The 20,342-nt window shown below is 46.3% G+C and overlaps 2 protein-coding genes across 5 annotated transcripts in view; one reads left to right on the forward strand and one right to left on the reverse strand.

Moving 5' to 3' along the window:
• The window catches only part of MCPH1 (microcephalin 1), a 236,821-nt gene that overhangs the window by 58,613 nt on the left and 157,866 nt on the right, over positions 1-20,342 (reverse strand). Inside the window, exon 13 of one of the 2 annotated variants that reach the window (XM_072763905.1) lies at positions 8,154-8,345. The exons of the other annotated variant lie outside the window; for it this stretch is intronic. Within the exon in view, the coding sequence (XP_072620006.1) occupies positions 8,235-8,345 (111 nt within the window). The 3' untranslated portion in view covers positions 8,154-8,234. Of the gene's footprint in view, positions 1-8,153; positions 8,346-20,342 lie in introns of those variants that run through there. 2 annotated transcript variants of the gene reach the window in all.
• Positions 17,147-20,342, forward strand: part of ANGPT2 (angiopoietin 2) — a 54,061-nt gene continuing 50,865 nt past the window's right edge. The window contains exon 1 of one of the 3 annotated variants that reach the window (XM_026017943.2): positions 17,147-17,584. In XM_026017943.2, the coding sequence (XP_025873728.1) occupies positions 17,300-17,584 (285 nt within the window). In that variant the 5' untranslated portion in view covers positions 17,147-17,299. The remainder of the gene's footprint in view (positions 17,585-20,342) is intronic. The other 2 variants (XM_072763909.1, XM_072763910.1) reach the window with 2 other exon arrangements.

Below are 20,342 nucleotides of genomic sequence, written 5' to 3' on the forward strand. Positions count from 1 at the left end.
AAAGGATTAGTCTTTTTCACAATAACCTCCATCTGCTACGTCTCCTTCTAAATCCGTTGAACTATTTTTGTGGCTGATTCTGTTTGCACTAACTTCTAATGTTTTATGGTTTACTAAACCCTAGATTGCCGTCGGAATACAAACAGTAGGAAGAGGAAAGATTCACATCTCAGATGAACTGGAGAGGTCCTTCCTCCCTGACATTCCAGTTCTGTAGCATTAGTGTTACAGCAGGGCATCGTGCTAGGGAGGGTGGGGTGTGTGCCAAGACGAAGCGTGACATTTCAGTGAAGGAGTTTTCATTCACTACAGAATGCAACCGCTTAGGCCAATGGCTCAACTTCAATTTGATGAATACCAGAATGCCTAGAGAGTAAAGAGCAGAAAGAGACTTCTCCTCAAGGATCATGGTCCTCGGAGAAAGCTTCATGGGAAAGCACTTTATGGGAAAACAGTTGGGCCTGAAGGGTTGGGGCACACTTTGGGTATAGAGAAGCTCACGTGGGCTGAAGACTAAGAAAGACCAGTAGGCACGAATGCCACAGAGACGGGAGGCGCCACACGCTTTCTTAGAATCGCAGGGTTTGTGATAGGGACACAGTAGACAAGTGCAGGGCTGCAGAGAGCCACACTGCTGGAAGGGCCCAAAGGTCAAGGATGGCAGACAGCGGTGTCCTGGATGAGAGAGGGCAGGGCTGCGAGCAGCACAGAACACAGGGACAGAGGTGAGGCATGAGTGCTCTAGCCCCTGCGCTGAGTGCCGAGTGCTGAGAATCTGTATTAAAAAACAAACAAATAAACAAACCCAATGATGAAAGAAGGCCATGCTCGGAGCACTGGAGAAGTGCACGTCCTGATCGGGGACGGTGAGTAATCCAATTGTGAGCATCTGAGGCTAAGGAAGTAACTACTCGGACGGGTTGCTTATTTGCTCTGGAGTCAGACTTGGGTTTGGATTCTGGCTCTGCAAGGTCAGTTCACGTCACTGAATTTCAGGTTCCTCAACAGTGAAATGGGGTTTCTACCTTGAAGACTCAGTAGGCCGCTGGGAAGAGCTAATGCAGGTGAGGTAGCTGGTTCACCACCACTGTAACCATGAGCATCTACAGAAGCCCCTGAAGGCACGCGGAGGACGGTTCCAAGTGCTTCCCATACACAGTGAGCAACGGCTGCCACACCAACGTCGGAGGGGATGGTGGAGACACATGAACCTGTAGCTCCTGGCTCCCACTCAGCCCCACGTCATACTGCACCTCCGCACCCAGCCGACCGCTGAGCCCGGGTCGGAGGCTTCCCAACGTGGGGATGAATCACAGCACAAGCCGATGCTGCCCCGTGCAGGAAAATTCCAACATAATTTAAGATTTATCCAAAACTATCAAAAATCAGATAGTAAACACTGAATCACACATAATTCGGGATGTTTTCTTCACATAACTAACTTTCTTGTAAGAATGTCTAGTGAGAACCATCAGAAGATACTGTTCCGTTTTCACATGAGATCCTAATGTTTAAATTGCATGCCAATGGTCGAAAACCAAACCAAGGCGAGGACAGGGAATGACTGGTTTCATCCCTAACTTGTGCTCCTCTTGGTTATATTCACATGTAAAGTTCAACTGCTTTTCTTGGTTCCACTGTTACAAATAGGACAAGGGCATCGAGTTTCTGAATAACAAAGAGAGACTAGCAGCAAATCCAAGTCCATCCCCCATTAAAAAAGAAATATATGGCTGAACAATGAACAATGAGAGTTAGGAGCACCGACTGACTGCTGTGCCTTCCAAAATCTGCATATAACGTTTGATTCTCCAAAAACTTAATTAATAGGCTACTGTGGACCAGAAGCCTTGGTGATAACGTTAACAGCTCATGAGCATAAATGCTGTATGTTATACGTATTATATACTTTCTTCTTACAATAGAGTAAGCCAGAAAAAAAGAAAATGTTATTAAGGAAATCATAAGGAAGAGAAAATACATTCACAGTATGGTACTTGTCGAAAAAAATCCACAGATAAGAGGACCTGCAGAGTTCACACCATTGTTCTTCAAAAGTCAGCCGCACTTAATGGTTGTGGGTCCATAACACTCAACGTACAGGAGTGTTGCAGGTGCATAGTATGTATCTGTAGGAATAAGAACTAGAAGCCTGTGTTTGTGTGATATGCTAAGTAGCACGGTGGCCCCTGGGAAGTCATGAGCCGTCCCACCACTTTGCTTCGTCATCTGTGAATGAAGGCTCTCTTTCTCTCTCCAACTCTGAGATCCTTTTAGTTTATTTTTTATTATTTTTTTAAAAAGATTTTATTTATTCATGAGAGACAGAGAGAGAGAGAGAGAGAGAGAGAGAGAGGCAGAGACACAAGCAGAGGGAGAAGCAGGCTCCCCGCAAGGAGCCCGATGTGGGACTCGATCCCAGATCCCAGGATCACTCCCTGAGCCGAAGGCAGATGCTCAACTGCTGGGCCACTCAGGCATCCTGATCCTTTTAGTTTAATGTAAGAAAGGGCCACAAGCTGGATCCAGAAAGTGTTATCGCTTGACTTAACACCTGTTAATGGTTGAATTGGGGTAAATTTATGAAGAGAAGTATTGGCCAATGTCACAGGATTTCAGCAGGATAGGGGAGATTTCTGTCGTTGGCTGGCACCCAAGGCTCTGTTGTTTGCTGAAACAATCCTTACCTTATCGGTCTTGGTGGGATGCAGAGCCGCGTTCCCACCACGGGGTCTGCCAATGCCCGATTCTCACTGTCCCAGCTCACTTGGCTGCTAGAGTACAGGGAATCTAGGGACTAAAATCCAATGCAATGCTCTCTGGTGGGTTTGGTCAAGGTTGGTGGTGCTGGCTGCAACACTGGCTCCTGCTGGTTTGGGGTTAGGGGGAAGTAACACCTCACCAGCCCAACTGTGTGTGAGAATTATGAATGTGGCTTTATTTAGCTATGTAGCATCATTATTATTTTTTGAGCTACCCAGTATCTTCAATCAATTCCATTTCTACATAAACCAGAATGCATCAGTTTCCCTCACTTGGATAATTAAGGATCCTGGCTGTGATCGCTGGTGACACCTGCTTTGCAGACATAAAGAGTTATTGGCTGCCCTTTGCATATTTGCCTTATTTTTCTAAAACCATCTCATTATCTTATTTTCTCAGGATAACCTGCAGACCACTTAACATATACAATCAAGCATTAAATTACAGGGTCAATTTAAAGCCTGCAGTAACAACAAAAGTATGAACAAAATGCCCAAAACTCTACCTATTAATTATACACATAGCACTTCTCATAAAGAAGCCCAAGAAAAACGCTTCACTTTCTGATGGACAGGGCTGAATCAGAGGGTGGCAGGTCAGTTCTGACATTGTGAGGACGGATGGTTTTCAACACCTGAAGTAAGATCCAGTGGGGGGATGACTACTATCATTTATTTCTCCAGGAGATGGACCTAAAATCATTCAATAAAGCAATCTTTCTTTGATAATGAGTCACATGGAGAATGGGAGCAAGGAAGGGCACTAACCTACGCACCGGATGCTGTGTTCAGGGCTTTGCCAACATCACCGAATTCTCCAGATAACCCTGTCAGGAATGTTGTCAAGTAACAGACGGAGAGAGAAGAGGCTGCAGGTAGTTAAGGCTGATATGGAAGAGGCAGATCAGGTGGGTTTGAAGGAAATGGAAGAGGTTCTCCTACCCTTGGAGGTTGTCCCACTTGGGGTAGTTCCCAGTGTTCTGAGACACCCTTGGGGCCAGTAGAGCCTTGGAATTCCATCTTGGTTTGAAACATCCAGACCTGATGACCTAGGCCCCATCTTTGCTCTTTGAGTGCTGGCCTACCACTAGGATCTCTGGGCCAGCATAAAACCCACGGACTCTGCCCTGTGAAGAGGCTCCAGGAATAATCAAGTCTGTGGGGTAGAGAAATCAAACTGTATTCCCAACATTTAACCAATGTCATATAGGAGCTAGAGTTAGCACTGCTGGGACCAGCATCTGACTCTGAGTCATACAAGGCATCACTCATCTTTCATGTTGATCGGCCCGGCTTCTTTTGAGAAGCGGTGCATCTGCTCCAGCCCTGAAGGGGCCTGTTTGTCACCAAGAAGCTTTCAGATGGGTCTGCTCACCCTGAAGTCTCCTGTGTGGATGACACAGTTGTCGAAATGGTCAGACCCCATCCCTGAGTTACAGATGTCCAAAGCTACACCTTGCACACAGAACTGTGACTGCTGGCCAGTTTAGAATTTGATTCTATTCTATGTTCTCTAATCTACTGGCATTTTGGTAGTAATGAAATAGTCTAGTCTGAAAAAAGAGGAAAAAAAACCAATTACACAGTGAGGTTTAGATTAATGGTCAACAAGTATTTTTCTCTTTTAATCATTAAAACATTTTAAATGTATCCTTAAAAAAGAAGAAGAAGAAGAAGAAGAAGAAGAAGAAGAAGAAGAAGAAGAAGAAGAAAAAGAAAAGAAAAGAAAAGAAAAGAAAAGAAAAGAAAAGAAAAGAAAAGAAAAGAAAAAAGAAAAGAAAACCAAACAGGCCTAGAAAAGTTGGATATTAGCTCTCATGTTCTGAAAACAGGCATATTTTTAAGCCCTAAATAAGCACATTATGGAAAGGGGTTTCCCAAAGTTTTAGGCTTCAAGCCTTATTGTTTTCTCACTTTTCTTTTGCCAACTAAAATGTTGTTTAGAATTGATATTGGATAGCGAACAGCTGCAAGTTCTGGCTGAGTGTTTTCCTAGAAATACCAGTTCCAGAAAGAATGTCCACCCATTTCCCTCTCCCATGAGCCTTCACAGTGGATCAAACTTATTCTTCTCAAAGATTATGGTCCAAATGTTTACCGGGGCAGCCGAGCGTCTGGGAAACAATGCCAGGGTGGTATTTTTAGCTGTTGGTCAAAGGAGAGACCACTTCTGATCTACACAGTGGGTGAGTCAGGCAGGCAAAGCCCCCATTTCCAATTCAGAAATAGAGGAGCTATTTTGCTGTCTCACGGGAGGGCACACACGCAAAGGAGAACCTGTTCTCCATGACACCCAATCTAGGGCTGGTCTGACTTTTTTTTTGGAGCTACTTTAGAGGCAGGTGGAAGATAGACTCTGGATTCATTGGACTCTGGATCACTTAGGTTCTGTGGAGGAGATTAATGAGAATCCTCACCAGCTCATGCTAGACTACAGGGTTACTGATAATTCCTTAATTTGCGTTTCTTCTACATCTAGTACGTGTCTTTCATTCGTTGAACTGAATAAGAGGAAGCGACTGAAAACGCACAGGGTTATAATATTATAGTAGCGTCTTCAGTCACTTGCTAGACCTAACACGACCCTGCAGTTTGGGAGGCGCACTGCACTTCATTCTGCCCTTACGGAAGGGAGCTGCATTCTCATGGGAGATGATCAAATGCAAGCCCTTGGCTTACAGCGGTTGTCCAAGAGAAGTTCCAAACGTGTTTGGAATAGGAAGGGCAGAGTAAGTGTTGCTAATGAGCACACAACTAAACAGTCACTGTGTTTGGTGGAGGCTGCAAGGCAGTGACATAATTTTATTCCCTTGCTAACGTTAATTTTGGGGGAAGCCGTATTAGTTTTCGGGGCAGCTGTAACAAAGTGCCGCACACTGAGTGGCTCCAACAACCAAAACGTGTTCTGTCCCAGCTCTGGAGGCTGGAAGTCTAAGATGAAAGTGTCCCCAGGCTGGTTCCTTCTGAGGCCGTGAGTGACAATGTGCTCCAGGCACCCCCTTACCCCCAGCTTCTGGTGGTTTCTGGTGATCTCCGGTGGTTCTCGGCTCACAGAAGCATCAGCCTCATCTCAGCCTTCACATGGTGTCCTCCTGGTGTGTGTAGGTGGCTGTGTCCACATCACCCCTTTTTTTATGAGGATGCCAGTCATATTAGATTAGGGCCCACCCTTAACAGTGTGGAATCACTCATGTAATTCAACGAACATAAAGTGTGACAAATTATATTTCCAATGATCCCATTTCCAAAGAAGTCCTGATTCTGAGGTCCTGGGAGTTAGGACTTCAGTGTATGAATATTTAGATATTCACAATTCAACCATAGCAAAGAGCCCTCAAAGAAATGATAAATTTATCAAAAGTTACCTTGCGAGTAATTATATCTTTTGGATTCTACTTTAATCATTTGCAGCATCTCAGAGACACTACGAAGTCATGGTTTACAGACCAGCCTGGGTCTTCTTTATTTACTCTTTATCTCCTCTGGAGCAAAAATCTAGAGAACAGGACAATTCTGTGAACCAGAATCCACAGAACCTGCACCAGTGGAGCTGTGCTCAAGGGTCAAGGCCGATAACAACACTCCACTATTTAACTTTATCTAGAAAAACTGAGATTGCTAAGATTTATACAATTTACGTAGCTGTTGTTTTTCATTATTTTCCTATGTTATTTAATACTGTTACTTAACAAAACATGACAATAGGTCTCTGCCGCTCCCAGCTCAAATCAGTCTCTCGAGCTTCAGACCCGCAGAGTTAACAGGAGAACTTTGCCTGGATGTTTCATAACCCATTGCGACTGAACATGCACGAAGGTGCATTCATCATCTCCCCCATCACCTCCCCACCACCTGCCTCCCGCCCTGGGCTCCCATGTCTCATCGTGCAGCCAGTTTGGCTCTTGATTCTTCCCTCTCACTCCTCTATCTAGTCTTGTCTTTACCCAGTTGGTCATTCATTGGGTTTTTTTTGAATCTGTAGCAACGTGTCCTTCATTGTTTTGGGGGAGATTCTGCAAAACTGCTGGCTGTGTTGTCTCTCTCCTCTGCTCCTCCTGAAATTCCGCCCTCCAGATCCCTCACGTCCTTTCTCAGTGCCCGCCTCCTTGTCTCTCTGTAATCTCAGATGGATTCCTCTGACTTATCTTTCAACTCAGGAGTCTCTTTTCACATCTTTAGATGCATCTAATCTTTTTGATCTTTAAACTATGACTTTCAAAGATTACGTATTTTTTTTTTAATTTCATTAGGCTTCCTTTTTAAGTCTACTAGATTTTTTTCTTCTTTAGTGTTATGGCCTTGTGTTTTCACAATCTTAGATCCTTAAGCATGATAAGTGTTAGGGGTTGAACTGTGCCCTCCTGCCCCAAGATATAAATCTTAACCTTCAGTACCTTTGGAAACGGGATTGTTGCAGATGGAACTAGTTAAGACGAGGTCATAATGGAGTAGGGTGGGCTCCTAAATCAGCGTGACTGGTGCTGTCATAGGAAGAGAGGCACACAAAGACATGAGGACACCCACAGAAGAGTGGCTTGTGATGAGGAAGGAGGCAGAGGGTGGGGCTATGTGGTTGTAAACTAACGAATGCCAAGGACCATCAGCAAACCACCAGAAGTTATGCAGAGGCAAGGAAGGTTCCCACACAGGCTGCAGAGGGAGTGTGCCAACACCTGCTTTCCACACTTCTAGCTGCCAGTGCTGTGAGACAATGCATTTCTGCTGTTTTAGGCTCCCTGGTTTGTGGCACTTTGTTTATGGTGGCCTGAAGAAACTAAAGTTCTTGCCAGTCTGTTTGGGCCATTTCTTTTCTCTGCTGACTTTTGCATGTGAGTCTATGTCTTAACATGTCCATTCATTCTTATGAGTTACTCATTTTTATCTGTAAGAATCTTTTGAGACTTACGATGCATTCTTTTGGAAAAGATTCACATTTGACACAAAACTGGGGGCATGAGGGTGGTGGGGTGGGGTTGGTAGCACTAGCCTGGGGACCACTTTAGAAAAATTCAGCATGATTTGAGTTTCTTTTCTTCCAACCACCACCCAATTTGGTCTATAAAACTAAAAGGGTGCTTTTGCACTTGTGATCCTCAGGAATGGGTGCCACCCTGGTGCCAGCTAATGTCAGGCACCACAGACAGGTGGACTTCTGCTCCAGGCACTGCAGGTAGAGCCCTATGGGGCCCCACCTTCACGGGGCGGGGGGAGCGGGGGTGTCTCTCAAACTCACCACTGGCGGGGCCTCTGTCTCCTCTCCTCACCCTCCTGGGCCCTGAAAAGCCACTTAAATTTGGGCCTGCTATTTTCTATTACCTTGTCATTTCATCAATGCCTTTTAAGTGGTTTCTAGATTATTTTATCCAGGATTTTTAATTGTTTTAAGTGGAAGAGTCAACCCCAAAGTCACATCAATGCCACTCCCGGAATCCCCATAGCCCACTGATGTAGAAGTTCTACTGACTGTCCCTCTTAAGTCTCCTGGAGCTCCCTGGTGATGCTCCAGTTCAGGCTCCATGACCTCTGAGCTGCATGCCTGTGCGGTTTCTTCTCACTCTCTCCCGGCTTCTCCTCCACACAGCACTGCAGGGGGGAAATCAGAGAAGTCAGTTCCCTCTGGAAAACACTCCCTTGGCTTCAGGTTGCCTCAGGGCAAAGTCAGAACCCCGGGAGCTGGTTGTGGATGGCATCTCCAGATTCATGCCTTCCCTGCACTCTGCAGAATTACGTAATTCCACTTGGGTTCCGTGGTCTCCTACTTAGTACACATGCTCCTTCGCAGCCTGAAATGTCATTCCCCTCACTTGTGGAGGGACGAGAAGTTTCTTTCCAAACAAGCGAAACATCTGCCTCTAGACAGTCATTGGTAGTACTCCTGGCTGTTGACTCCGACCGCATCAGCTGTACTCAGGAGCTTCCTGAGCGGTGCTCCTGCTCCACATGACCCAGAACCACGGCGCAGGGGTCACAGCACTGTCCCTGGGTGTCAGAGCGTGGATCTACCTCACTAGACTGTAGAAAACCCGCTGCAAGGATCGGGTCTCTAAACTTGCCCCTTCCACAGACAGACAGCAAAAAATTCTAGGTTTTTTGACTGTTGCAAAATAGCCCTCGCTGAACTCACTTGGGTAGTAACCCGATCACCAGAAGATACTAAAGTAGCTTCTGGCTCTGCGTGGGATAAACAAATGCTTAAAAATATTTTTTGCCGGCTGTGCATGCACACAACACACAGACACACGTGTAACGTAGGTGTTTAACTTCTGCATATGGTGTGGTGTTCCTCTGCACCCAAACCACAGTGAAAGCATTCCGCATTGTATATTAACTGCTACTGATTTATGTCCTAAATTGCATGTCATTTCTATTAACCACGAGGATAAGACACGGATGGTCTTGCCTGTCATCTGTTACGAGGCCAGCAGAGGGGGCGGGTGAGTATTACAAGTGGAGGTGATCATTGCACTGCCACATAGGTACCATCTATAGCAGGTTTTCTGTCTTAATTTTTATTACAGTCAAGCAAGGCTTTTTGACCTATTAATTTAAAAAAATTACTGAAATATGCGTCACAATTTGGGGGGGGGGAGTAAGCATTTTTTTCTTTTTTCTGCAAATACTCTGCTAAAAGAATGTTAGGACTTTTTAGAAACAAACAGATGCAGGAACTAGGCACCTTAATGCCACTATCCATGTCCTCTCTTTACAGGCTTTGTACAGTTTACTTTCTTTCTTTCTTTTTTTCTTTTGTATCCATCTTTGCTTGAATTTAGATACTTTCCTTGAAATAAAACACTTTGGGAAGTTGAAGTTCAGTTTAATATTAATAGAGCACCAAAGGAAAAAAAAATAGAGCACCAAAGAAATTGAGGTAGGGTTTAAGAGAAAAAGGGGAGCATATACATATCATATTATTAGGAAAGACTTAGATCATCAGTTGACAACCATATTTGGGTTGACCAAGGAATGAGGATGGCATTGGGTATTTTTATGCACTTGAATGCAAACATTGCTTCCTTTTATGCATAACTATTTGTTATATTTCTAATGTAATTCTTGAGAAGCTATATATAATTCTTAAAAAATGAGTTTTTATACATATAACTCCATAATCAAGCCTAATTTCCCACAGGAAGATTCTTTTTTATATCAAGTCAGTCAGGCAGACATGAATACCAAAAGGGGGTCATGTGCTTTTATTTTTTTACTTCTTTGACATAAGCAAATTTATTTATGTTAACCTATAACCAAGAGAGGTAATATATCTTCATGTAAATAGCACATATGACATTTTTATCTCTTATTTTAAAAGGTTTCTCATAATCAAGACAAAAATTTTATAAACTTAGATTAAACAAGGATTAATCGAGACGGCATTAAGCCACTCCAAAGGAAAATTCATTCTGAGAGAAATTTATATAGTCCTTTAGTGGAATGGTTATGACAGACCGGGCACATTTTCCACGAGCAAAGAATCTGAATTCTCTAAAACGTTGTTTAAACAAATTTAGGAGCATTTAATGTAAGATTATAAGCCCACCTCAAAATCTCTCCTGAACCATTGTGTTAGTCAAAGGAAAGATTCTATTGACTTTATACTGGTCATGGGTATAACAGTAATCATCGACATCAGCCTACTGAAAGAAAATGTAGCAATTTTTTTTTTCCCTATGGGAAGAAAACAGGACACAGAATTACTGGCAGAAATATTATCAGGCTAACGCACTCATCTACTGTTTTAGAATTTCACCAACTGCCTTTTTAAAGTTTTGACTTGTATCTTGACCTTTTGGGCTTTTTTTTTTTCTTTTTTGATGGGAAGATAAAATACTCCATGAAAATATCAAAGAATGAAAATATTTTAAAATCAAACATCATTTGAGATAACTTTATATAACAGGAGAATTACATAAACTAAAATATCCCTAAAAATTCAGGGAATGTATGATGAAATCTTTAAAAAAATAGTGACTTGGATAATTTCCAAGTTTCTAACAAATAAAAAGCTTTTTCTTTTCTATCTTTAAAGCCACATAGGATAGACAATGTGGCTTTAAAAACCAAGCATTTTATAGCAGGCGCTAAGCTAGTTCATGGCAGTAACAAACTACAAAAGATTCAGAATGTTATTAAGTTCCTTTAAAAAACAATCTGTGCTCTCTTTCAGATGTCATTTCATAGCAAATGCTCTGATCAGCTACAATGAATGAGTATTTGGTACCTTTTTTAATTGAACTAAGCTGAGTAAGAATGCCAGCCACCTGAGATGTCACGTGAAAGAGATTTTTCTCCTATGACGAACTCTGGTTTTCCCATCAGTATGACCCTGTCCACCAAGGGCCCCTCTGGCCCTCTGTCAAACAGAGGTGAGGCAAGAAGACAGATCATTGTCACAGGGCTGATGCTATCTGGGCCTCTGCCCTTTGGTCCTGGCCCTTACTCTGTCTGCGAATGAAAACAGGTCTGGTAATACAAGGGAAGTGGCTGTTTCCCAGGAAAGGAAATTGCCTGAAAACACATCTGGCAAAAGGCTTTTTCTCTTTCGCTGGCAGGCAGATCCTTATTTTACACAAAATACACATTTTCTCACCTTCCACAAAGGTGATCTCTATGCAGCCAATGCCCCGTTCTAAGCCGCAGACGTTTGGTTTGTTCTCTAAATATGACGGGCCGGCTACTTTATGTCACGTGTTATCTATATTTAATTGGACAGGAAATTGTGCTAAACTAGGCACCATACCTCATCTCAGAACTGTGTGCGTTCTACAAGGTAATTCATCCTCTTGTAGCTATGAATGCCTTTTGTTCCATTCGATGGAACTTAAGGAGGCAAAGAAAGGAGGAAAAAAAAATTGGTAAAGCCAGGAAACGGAGAATGTAGCCAGAACGTATACATTAAGCTTAACTGATGCAGTTAGGTCATCAGTGGGATTTTCAGAGATTCCATCCTAAGCTAGTTGACACAATTTGATTTTAAGTCTGCACTGAGGTGGGCGGTTCTCAGAGGCCTTTCCTGGCTTACGGAGGGCAGAGGTCCGGGATACTGGAGCGGGCGCTCGCTGGGCTCCACGTGTCCCCCAGGTGCTCCAGCTCGAGAAGCCCCTGGCAGCGGGACACAGCCTGTCCCTGGGGATGTGTGTTTGTGCCGCACAGAGGCCACAGCCAGCACGAAGTGGCCCTCCAAAGACGTTAAAGCTTTGCCATGTGAAAATCAGGGTAATAGAATATCGCCCCTTAAACTGGTCAGCATTGACGGAGCAGACAGGCAGAGAGAGGCCTGAGACCCAGAGACCCGGTGGGTGGAGGGGAGGCTTGCCACCTCACTTCACCGAGCCCTGACTCCAGGTCTTTCACGGGGGCAAGACTTATCTTCCATGATTTCCCAATGTTATGGGGATGTGTGTGTGTGTTCACAGTTAGGTTTTTTTTTTTCCTTTTCCTTCTGTCTTTATGGTAACTTTAAGGGGACTTTTGTTTTTTATTTTCCCCAATCTCATGACTGGGTATCATTTTCCACCTGCCAGCTTCAAGACTTGATAGTAGGTCAACGTGACCAGCAGCTCGAGAGGGAGGCATCACCAAAGTTTTTGCAGATGGCTCTGGACTCCACCCGAAGTTCAGGTTCCATTCAGCATATGTTGAAATCGAGTAGAAAAGGACATCTTCTGTGAGACTTACAAAGAAATCACTAGAGGGGGAGCCTGCTTTGGGGAAGCTGAAATAGTGACTTCCTCCTTTCCTTCCTATCCCTCCTTCCGCCCTTCACTTCCTTCCAGTTGTGGCTTCCTTTGCAGCTCAGTCCTTACTATATCCAATTTGGGAATAAAAGTAGTAAAAATAACTTTCTCCAATGACAGTTTTCTGTCCAGTGAACTTTCTTTTTTTTTTTTTTTTTTAAGATTTTATTTATTCATAGAGACACAGAGAGACAGAGAGAGAGAGAGAGAGAGAGAGAGAGATTGAGAGAGGCAGAGACACAGGCAGAGGGAGAAGCAGGCCCCATGCAGGGAGCCTGACTCAGGACTCGATCCCGGGACCCTGGGATCACGCCCCGGGCCGAAGGCAGGCGCTAAACCGCTGGGCCACCCAGATTGCCCTCCAGTGAACTTTCTAATGCGCTTCCCTGTGCATTGAATGTTAAATTGCACATGAACACATTGACTGATTTTATGTAGCCAATTTTTAAAACACCAGGGCGAGGAGGGAGGGGACGGACAAACGTCTCCAGAGCCCCTCCGGCTCCAGCTCGCCAGGCAGGCGTCTATGTGTCTTGACTGTGCCTGTCTGGCTACAGATGGCCAAACACTGAAACAGAGTGTCCCCAGCTTCATCTATTGGGGCGTTTCAGTTCTGCTAGTCTCTCCTATAGCACCATAGCACTTTCCAGAAATTAAGGCCACGCTGGCCGAGGGCACCTGGCCCAGTCTCCATGTCCCTTGGGGCGGCAGACAGGGCTGGGAGGAGAGGAGCCTGCTCTGGGTGACGGCGGGCTCTGGAGGACCTGTGCAGGCAGGATGCAGGAGCCTCGGGCTCAAAGGTTCAGGACCTGTGGGAGACCACGTGTCTCTGGGGCTCTGAGCACCACCGTGTGTTCTCCCATCGGGAATGGGCGTCTCGGCGCAGACATCCGACCCGTACACCTACTGGGATTTTAACCGTTCCAAAAGCTACGTGCCCCCCCCTCTCCCTGGGCTCGCCGGTCCTGCTTCCGTCCCTTGATCTGTCCAACAATTTAATGGTCCAGTTACAGACGGGATGTTAAGCCGGCTCCCCAGACCACAGCGGAGGTCACTCGGGCGTACTCACAGTTCCTATTTGGCAATCACGGCTCGGGGGCTGCCCCACTCTGCACCGTCCTAAAGCTGGCATCCGCTGTGGCTCCAGGGTTCTTGAGACCCTTGAACAGAGCCCAACGTCTGAGAGCCTCCGAGATTGCCCTGGGTGACCTGGGGCCCCTGGAAGGTTGGGGTAGGTCAGATTCCATGATGCAGACAGAAGTGGATCTCCGCGTACACGGACCTGCATTTCAGGAGGGGACAGGGAGGCCACCGACACTGGGAGAGCCTCTGGCATTAAGCACACGTTAGAGCCTCTGTCCCACGGGCCAGTCTGAAGCACCATCTCTGTTCTTTGTAAGGCTGACCTCCTTCTCCCAGGAGCAGGTAAATGTGGGCATTTTGGTGCCGTCACACAGGATTTACCTCGTGATAGCAAAGTGCAAGGAGGACTTGAGGCAGCTCTACAGAAAATAAATGGGAGCCTCCAAAATTTCAGCTGATGACATACAGTATGGGGGAGAAAACAAACATTATTAAGAAAATAAATAGTACCATGCACAGCTGTCCAGCAAATATGTCAGGGGAAAAAAAATGGTTGGGCAGGAAGGCAGCTTTTGGGAAGGCTGTAATAACATTTCTCCCTTGGTCGTTTCACGTGCCTTTGCAATCCTATCTGCAGGGCACTGAGGAAAACTCTGGATTCTCTTTGAAAATGAACAGTTGAGGGTTCTGAGAAGCACGGCCAAGTCTGGTTCCTAGTTGGGGCGGAGGGGGGTTGCTCAGCCTGCCATCCCTGGGCTGGGGCAGGAGTGGTCCCTCGGCCGACCTGGGGCAGGGGGCGCTGCGTGGCTGCGGGTCCCACCCGGATCTGCCTCCCGCTTCCAGGGCCTCCTGCTGGTGGCACCCTGAGTTACGGCGGGGCCACTGTAGGTGCTCGGGGACACACGGGTCCAGTCCCGGGCAGCTGGGCGCCCAGTCCCCGAGCACACTGTCTTCACCCGCCCCGGGGCCAGCATCGAGAGGCACGTTCTTTCTGGCCAGACATCGCTGCCCCCGTAGGAAGCCCTCAGCCCGGCCACGGCCTCCCTCCCGCGGCGCCCTGGCCGGCAGCGTGGTGAGCTCCTGACCCAAGGCCCGTGCAGCCTCGATGGGCCAGAAGGCGACCCCCCGCCCTGCCTGTGCCCAGGCCCCTCTCCTGCGCCCTCCTAGTTTATGGGCCGTTCCCGTCGGGAGCTCCGGCGCATCACGCCCGTGCCCAGGACCCGCGGAGGCCGGGTGCAGGGGTCTCCGCAGAGGCTTCTTCCCACCCTCCCGGGGCAGGCAGGTGTTCTCCAAACAGAGGATACACTTAGCACGTTGCCTACCCTACATGTCCACTGGCCGTTCCCGGGATGACCACACGCTTGCAACGGCTGAGGGTGGAAGAGGGCTTCCCTCTGAGCAGAAAGCACACTGATGAAGAAAGGAACGCTCAGGGACATGACTGCTCTGCACCCAGGACCATGACTGGTCCTAGAAGGCATTTCAGAGAGAAGCACCTTGTAGGCAGAGGCCCTGGCTTCAAGCCTCCACCGGGCTTGTCCTCCGAGCCTGCATGCTGCCCCCCCGCCCGGTTAGCCATCCGAGTGGGTGCATTTTCCCTAATCTCCTCCTTCAGAATCGCGGCTGAAGCCCACCACCTCTACTGCCCTATGTCTCTCCCTGAGCACAGGCCCTCTGCAAGCCTCGCGGAGTCCATGACCCCCTTCTCAGGAAAGGACATGTGCCACGTTATGGGGACATTAGGGAACAAGATCCAGGGATGAGTCTGACAACGATGCGGTGCTGAGTCCAAGGGATGGCTTGAGGTCTTGTGACAAAACCAGCTACAATTGCTATTGAGGACAAAGCCAGGGGTACTGACCACGGTCGCTCATGGCCGAGCCCCGGTTATAGGACGGGCCGTATTTCAGTTACAGTTTGGTGAAGAACGAAGATGTATTTTTCTCCATTGAAGTTCATGGACCCCTTGAATTCTGTGCATGGACCTCAGGTTAAGAACCTCGGCCCCAGAGGGAACCTGGGAGCCAGTCCATGCGTAGGAGGGATGTTTTGAAAGGTCTAATTAGGTCTCTTGAAAATACACATTCCGGGAAGACAATCTACCACACAAATTCCATAAGCACCCAAGAGTTAAAAACCATAATTCTGGAATGCTCTGAAAGCTGCTCGTGCGTGATAGGGACCGACTGTGACTTTCACGGGGCGGGTGGGGGGTGCGCGGGGTGCAGGGGGTGCAGGGGGTCCGTCGGTCAGTGTGTAGACAGGCTGCTGCTGGCCAGGGAGGACAAATCCTGCGCGCTGAGACAGACTCAGACCCTGGCAAAGACGCTGGGGTGTTCCCCCGTGGACACCCTGACCGGTCAGCACATTGCTAATCCCGAAAGTATTAAGTTTTAGTTATTGAAGGAAGTCGCCCAGGGGACTGACGGAGCCACAGACGTGAAACAGAAAAATCCTGGGAGTTGGTGCAACCCTGGAATTTTACAGATTAAGGATGGTAGAGCTCAATTTAAAATGAGAGGTGATCTGCCCGAGCCCCCACAGAGTGGGGCTGACCTAGCTAATGCCGTAAAGAATAAATGATATGATATTCAAATAAATGAATAAAAATAAAAATCATAAAATGATGGGATTTGAGCAAATCCTGACCTAAAGCAGAGGAAGTCTATGTTCCTCTCTCACCATCCTCTTACTTAAATTCTGATTTCTCTGTGTTTTGTGATTTGATGGACCCTTCATGTGTCCAGTATCTCTTACTTGGAATTTTGAGGTGGATATTTTGTTTAACAGATCAACTGTCACGAGTCCCAGGAGCTGATATTCCTGCCACGATTTAAGAAAGTGCGACCTTCCATCCAACGGTTTTCAAAAGAAAAAAAAAAATTAAGAAATACCAAGGAAACTGTTTTCCTCTGAAGAGGCAAAAAAGGGATTTACAAGAGCGAGACTTCTTTTTCCTCTTTGTTTGTAATAACAAAAATAAACCAAAGTCCTGACATATTTGCAGTATTTTTATTCCTAAAGGAAAAAACAGGAACTTTCATTGTACTTTAAAGTTATTACTCCCAGATATTTCACCAGCTAAGCACCGCGCGGCCCGTCTCGGACGCAAGAGACCCGTGTGTCTCTCTAGGAAATGCTCCCTCCGGGTGGTGCCTCTGGCACACTCGGGGGTCCTGTGAATGATCAGCCTCCCCGGGGGGTCTGCAGCCCACAGCCCTGGTTGGACAGCACACACCATGCCGGGAATGTTCCTGTTGTGTGGCTAGTGACCCCCCTACAGGAAGATAACAGACAAGCCAGGAGGGCGGAGCAGCTTGCTGCACATGTCCTGGCTGCTCTTATCAACTTATCATATAAGGAAAGGAAAGGATGCTCGTCCCGACACAATTTAGGGAACGAGGAAAACAAAGAGGCACTCACGCCGGCCCGTGAAGGCAAGCGCAGGGCTCAGGAGCCTCGGCCGTCTGACAGCTGGCGGCAGGACCGACCCGCAGGAGGGGAGACGGCCCGAACAACCAAGCTCCTGCTGCAAGAGGAGGCAGGAGTCCCACTGATGGACCTGACAGCATGTCAGCAGAGCCCCGCATCTGAGAGGGCAGCCTAGGACCCGGAGCCCCAGTGCCTTCTCTTCCCTATGTGCCTTCGCCTTTGCTAAGCTGCTGGCTGGTTTTTTTTTTTTTTTTTTTTTTTTTTTTTTACTGAAAGACAGAAAGAATGTGGCAGATTGTTTTCTTTACTCTGAGCTGTGATCTTGTCCGAGCCGCAGCCTACAACAACTTTCGGAGAAGCATGGACAGCATCGGGAGAAGGCAGTACCAGGTTCAGCACGGGTCCTGCAGCTACACGTTCCTCCTGCCAGAAACAGACAACTGCCGCTCCTCCGGCTCCTACGTGCCCAACGCCGTGCAGAGGGACGCGCCGCTAGATTACGACGACTCGGTGCAGCGGCTCCAAGTGTTAGAGAACATCATGGAGAATAATACGCAGTGGCTAATTAAGGTAGGGAAACAATCATTTATTTCTACTTGGTGAAGAGCTGGAGCTGATCAGCTCAGTTTTCACAAACGCTGCCCTCCTCCTCCAAAAAAAAAAAAAAAAAAAAGCCATTAGCACAGGAGAGAGATGGTGGCTAATACCTTCGAATGAATTATCATTTCTTTTATTCTATGCCGGGCTGTAAAGTAGTTCTGGGTGCAGAGTGAAAGGATTATTTGAGAAGAATGCCAGGACCTGTAGAGAAAAATCCCTCTGAGTTCGGGATCTTTATTTAATAAAGCAGAGGAAGTGCACTTCTCCCTGCAAAACGTGTAGACTGTGTTGTTTGTGTAAGTGGTTTAAGCTCAGTAACACCCCTTGCCAGGGATGTTATAAACCGGTCGCAGGCATGGGAGGGAAGCTGTAAGCAGCAGCAGCAGCAGCAGCACCAGCAGCAGCAGCAGCAGCGCTGGAGCCAGGAAAAACGTGACAATCATGCTAATTACTGATGCATAACGGATGGAGTAAAGTGCTTTACCAATTTCCTGAATTTATTTACTAAAATAGGTTGTGACTCTTGGTAAATGAAAGGAAATTAAATAAAACAGACTTGATGTTTCTCAGAATCGGAGGGCTTTACCCCCCTGAAGGGTCTGTCGTTTTGTACATGGGGTGAGTTTTCCAAGCATCCGGGGGAATGTGCAGGAGCCAGCCTGGGGCTCCTGCGGGCTGCGACGGTCCCCCACGTGGGACGGGAGCCGGGCACTCTCTGCAGCTGCGCTGCGACAAGACGGTCATGTTCTCCAGGCTCTGGTGACACAGGGTTTCATGGACGTTTCATAGAGACTTTAACCCCCAAAGCTCAGTTTTTCTTTCACAAGGAATCATTTTCTTCATGGAAAGCTCTTTATCTAAAACCCAAAGTCACCCCCCACCCAATTTTTCCTGATACGGACTATGCATATTCCGGAGGAGGCTTACACAAACTGTGTGAGTAGATGAATCACTGACGACCATCGTGACATCACATCATGATGCCCGCACGCGGCACAGAAGGTGCCTCTGAACAGGCTAATTCGCTCCACTCAGGACGCTGTCCCAGAAAGAATTCCCAGCCTTTCATTTCACCATAAGCTTTCTGCTAGGATACTTTATCTTAATCTTAGAATAGATCTTGGCTCCAAATCTGTGTTTCTCATTAGCTGTCCTACCTTCAGAGAGGAAACGACTGAGTTAGGACTTGAGTCTGAGCCGGAATGAATGAGCGCCCTCAGCCACCAGAGCGGCCGCTTCAGTGCAGACACAGAAAACACAAACACTTATCAGAAAGGCCTGCTGTGTAGTACACAACTCATTACTAATGATCTTTGAAGGCACTGGCCCCCTCTGGGCAAATTATCCCCCAGGTTTTCCTCTTTTCCTAAGGAGATTCCTGGGGTGTGTGCTTTAAAAATCTTCAATAATTCATACATGTGCACTTAAAAAAAAAAAAAGCTGTTCATTCAGAGATGTACTTTAAAAAAAGTACACAGCAACACAGGTGAACATCCTCATCTGCCCGACTGGCAAGTCCTCTTTTAAACACTTGAGGAACCTGAAAGAATGTTTTGACAAATGCAAGACTGCTAAATTGCATTTGCTTAATGAAACCCACAGTAAGTACATCTGAAAAACTGCATAGTCAAAGCTCATATTTCTTCCTTAGATAAACAACCCTCTTCTCTTGGATCTTTGAGACACTATTTAAGGAAGGAAAGGGACAAGAGATTCTACATGGAGAAGCCAACATTTTTCCCCCTTTCCTGGTTCAATTAGTAAATATTTGAACAGCAGCACAACGGCATTTCTAGATTTCTTTCTCTAGCTATCTAGCTAAATTATCACCAAGAATGATGTCATGTTTATCTTTCCAAGGCTCAGCACCTGTTCACCTGGCCTATCTGGGTGATGTACACCTGAGAAGGACAGTTTGTGTTCACTCCCTCTGTTCACAGGCTTCTCATTCGGGCACGAAAGCCTAAAAAAGCAAACACCAAAGCTGTTTAAAGTGGTTAAATGTAACCTCTTTGCTTGTTTTATGTTTCTGTGTTTTGTCACCTGTGATAATAAACACTGCTTTTCTCATAAGGGAGAAAATAATATATAATGGGATGATAGATAAACCACAGGATTAAAGGTTCAACATCACAATCTAACATGTATTGTGAGACTATGCCAGAGAGAAAAAGCACAATTCTGTGTTTTTCTTTTGTTTACCATATTTCCTTTACTTTAGGCCTTTTTTTTTCTTTTTTTAGTGTTTTCATATTTTCTCTTTCTCCCTGACCAACACTAAAAATTAGGGAGGGGGTGTCTGTGGGAGGTGGCAGGGTGGGAAAACTGTAAGGAGCTTGGACTAAGAAAGCTGTTTTGCACATCATCAAAAGATGCCACTCTGCCCCTTTAATCTGCCAGGCAAAGGAAGTGTCGGACTCCTGAATGAGTGCAGAGTAATATGAATGGAACAATACAGGGAGGGCTCGCTTTCTGCTCCGTGGTTAAAACAAGGGCAAGATAAACGCATGAGAGTTTACTAAATACACCACGATGACCTAAAAAAAACATTATATGTCGCATTCCCTCTGCCCCGGTGATTTTAAACTCACTTTATAAAAACTGACAAATAACTTAGCAAAGTGGATTTTATCTTGCCTGGAGACTGAATGTATTTTTCTTTTCCTATAAGAGGAAATAGGGAAAGGAAATAAACAATTATTTCACACTGGTGAATACCTCAAATTTA

Source organism: Vulpes vulpes, chromosome 7 (assembly GCF_048418805.1).
Source record: "Vulpes vulpes isolate BD-2025 chromosome 7, VulVul3, whole genome shotgun sequence".
NCBI classification, from domain to species: domain Eukaryota; kingdom Metazoa; phylum Chordata; class Mammalia; order Carnivora; family Canidae; genus Vulpes; species Vulpes vulpes.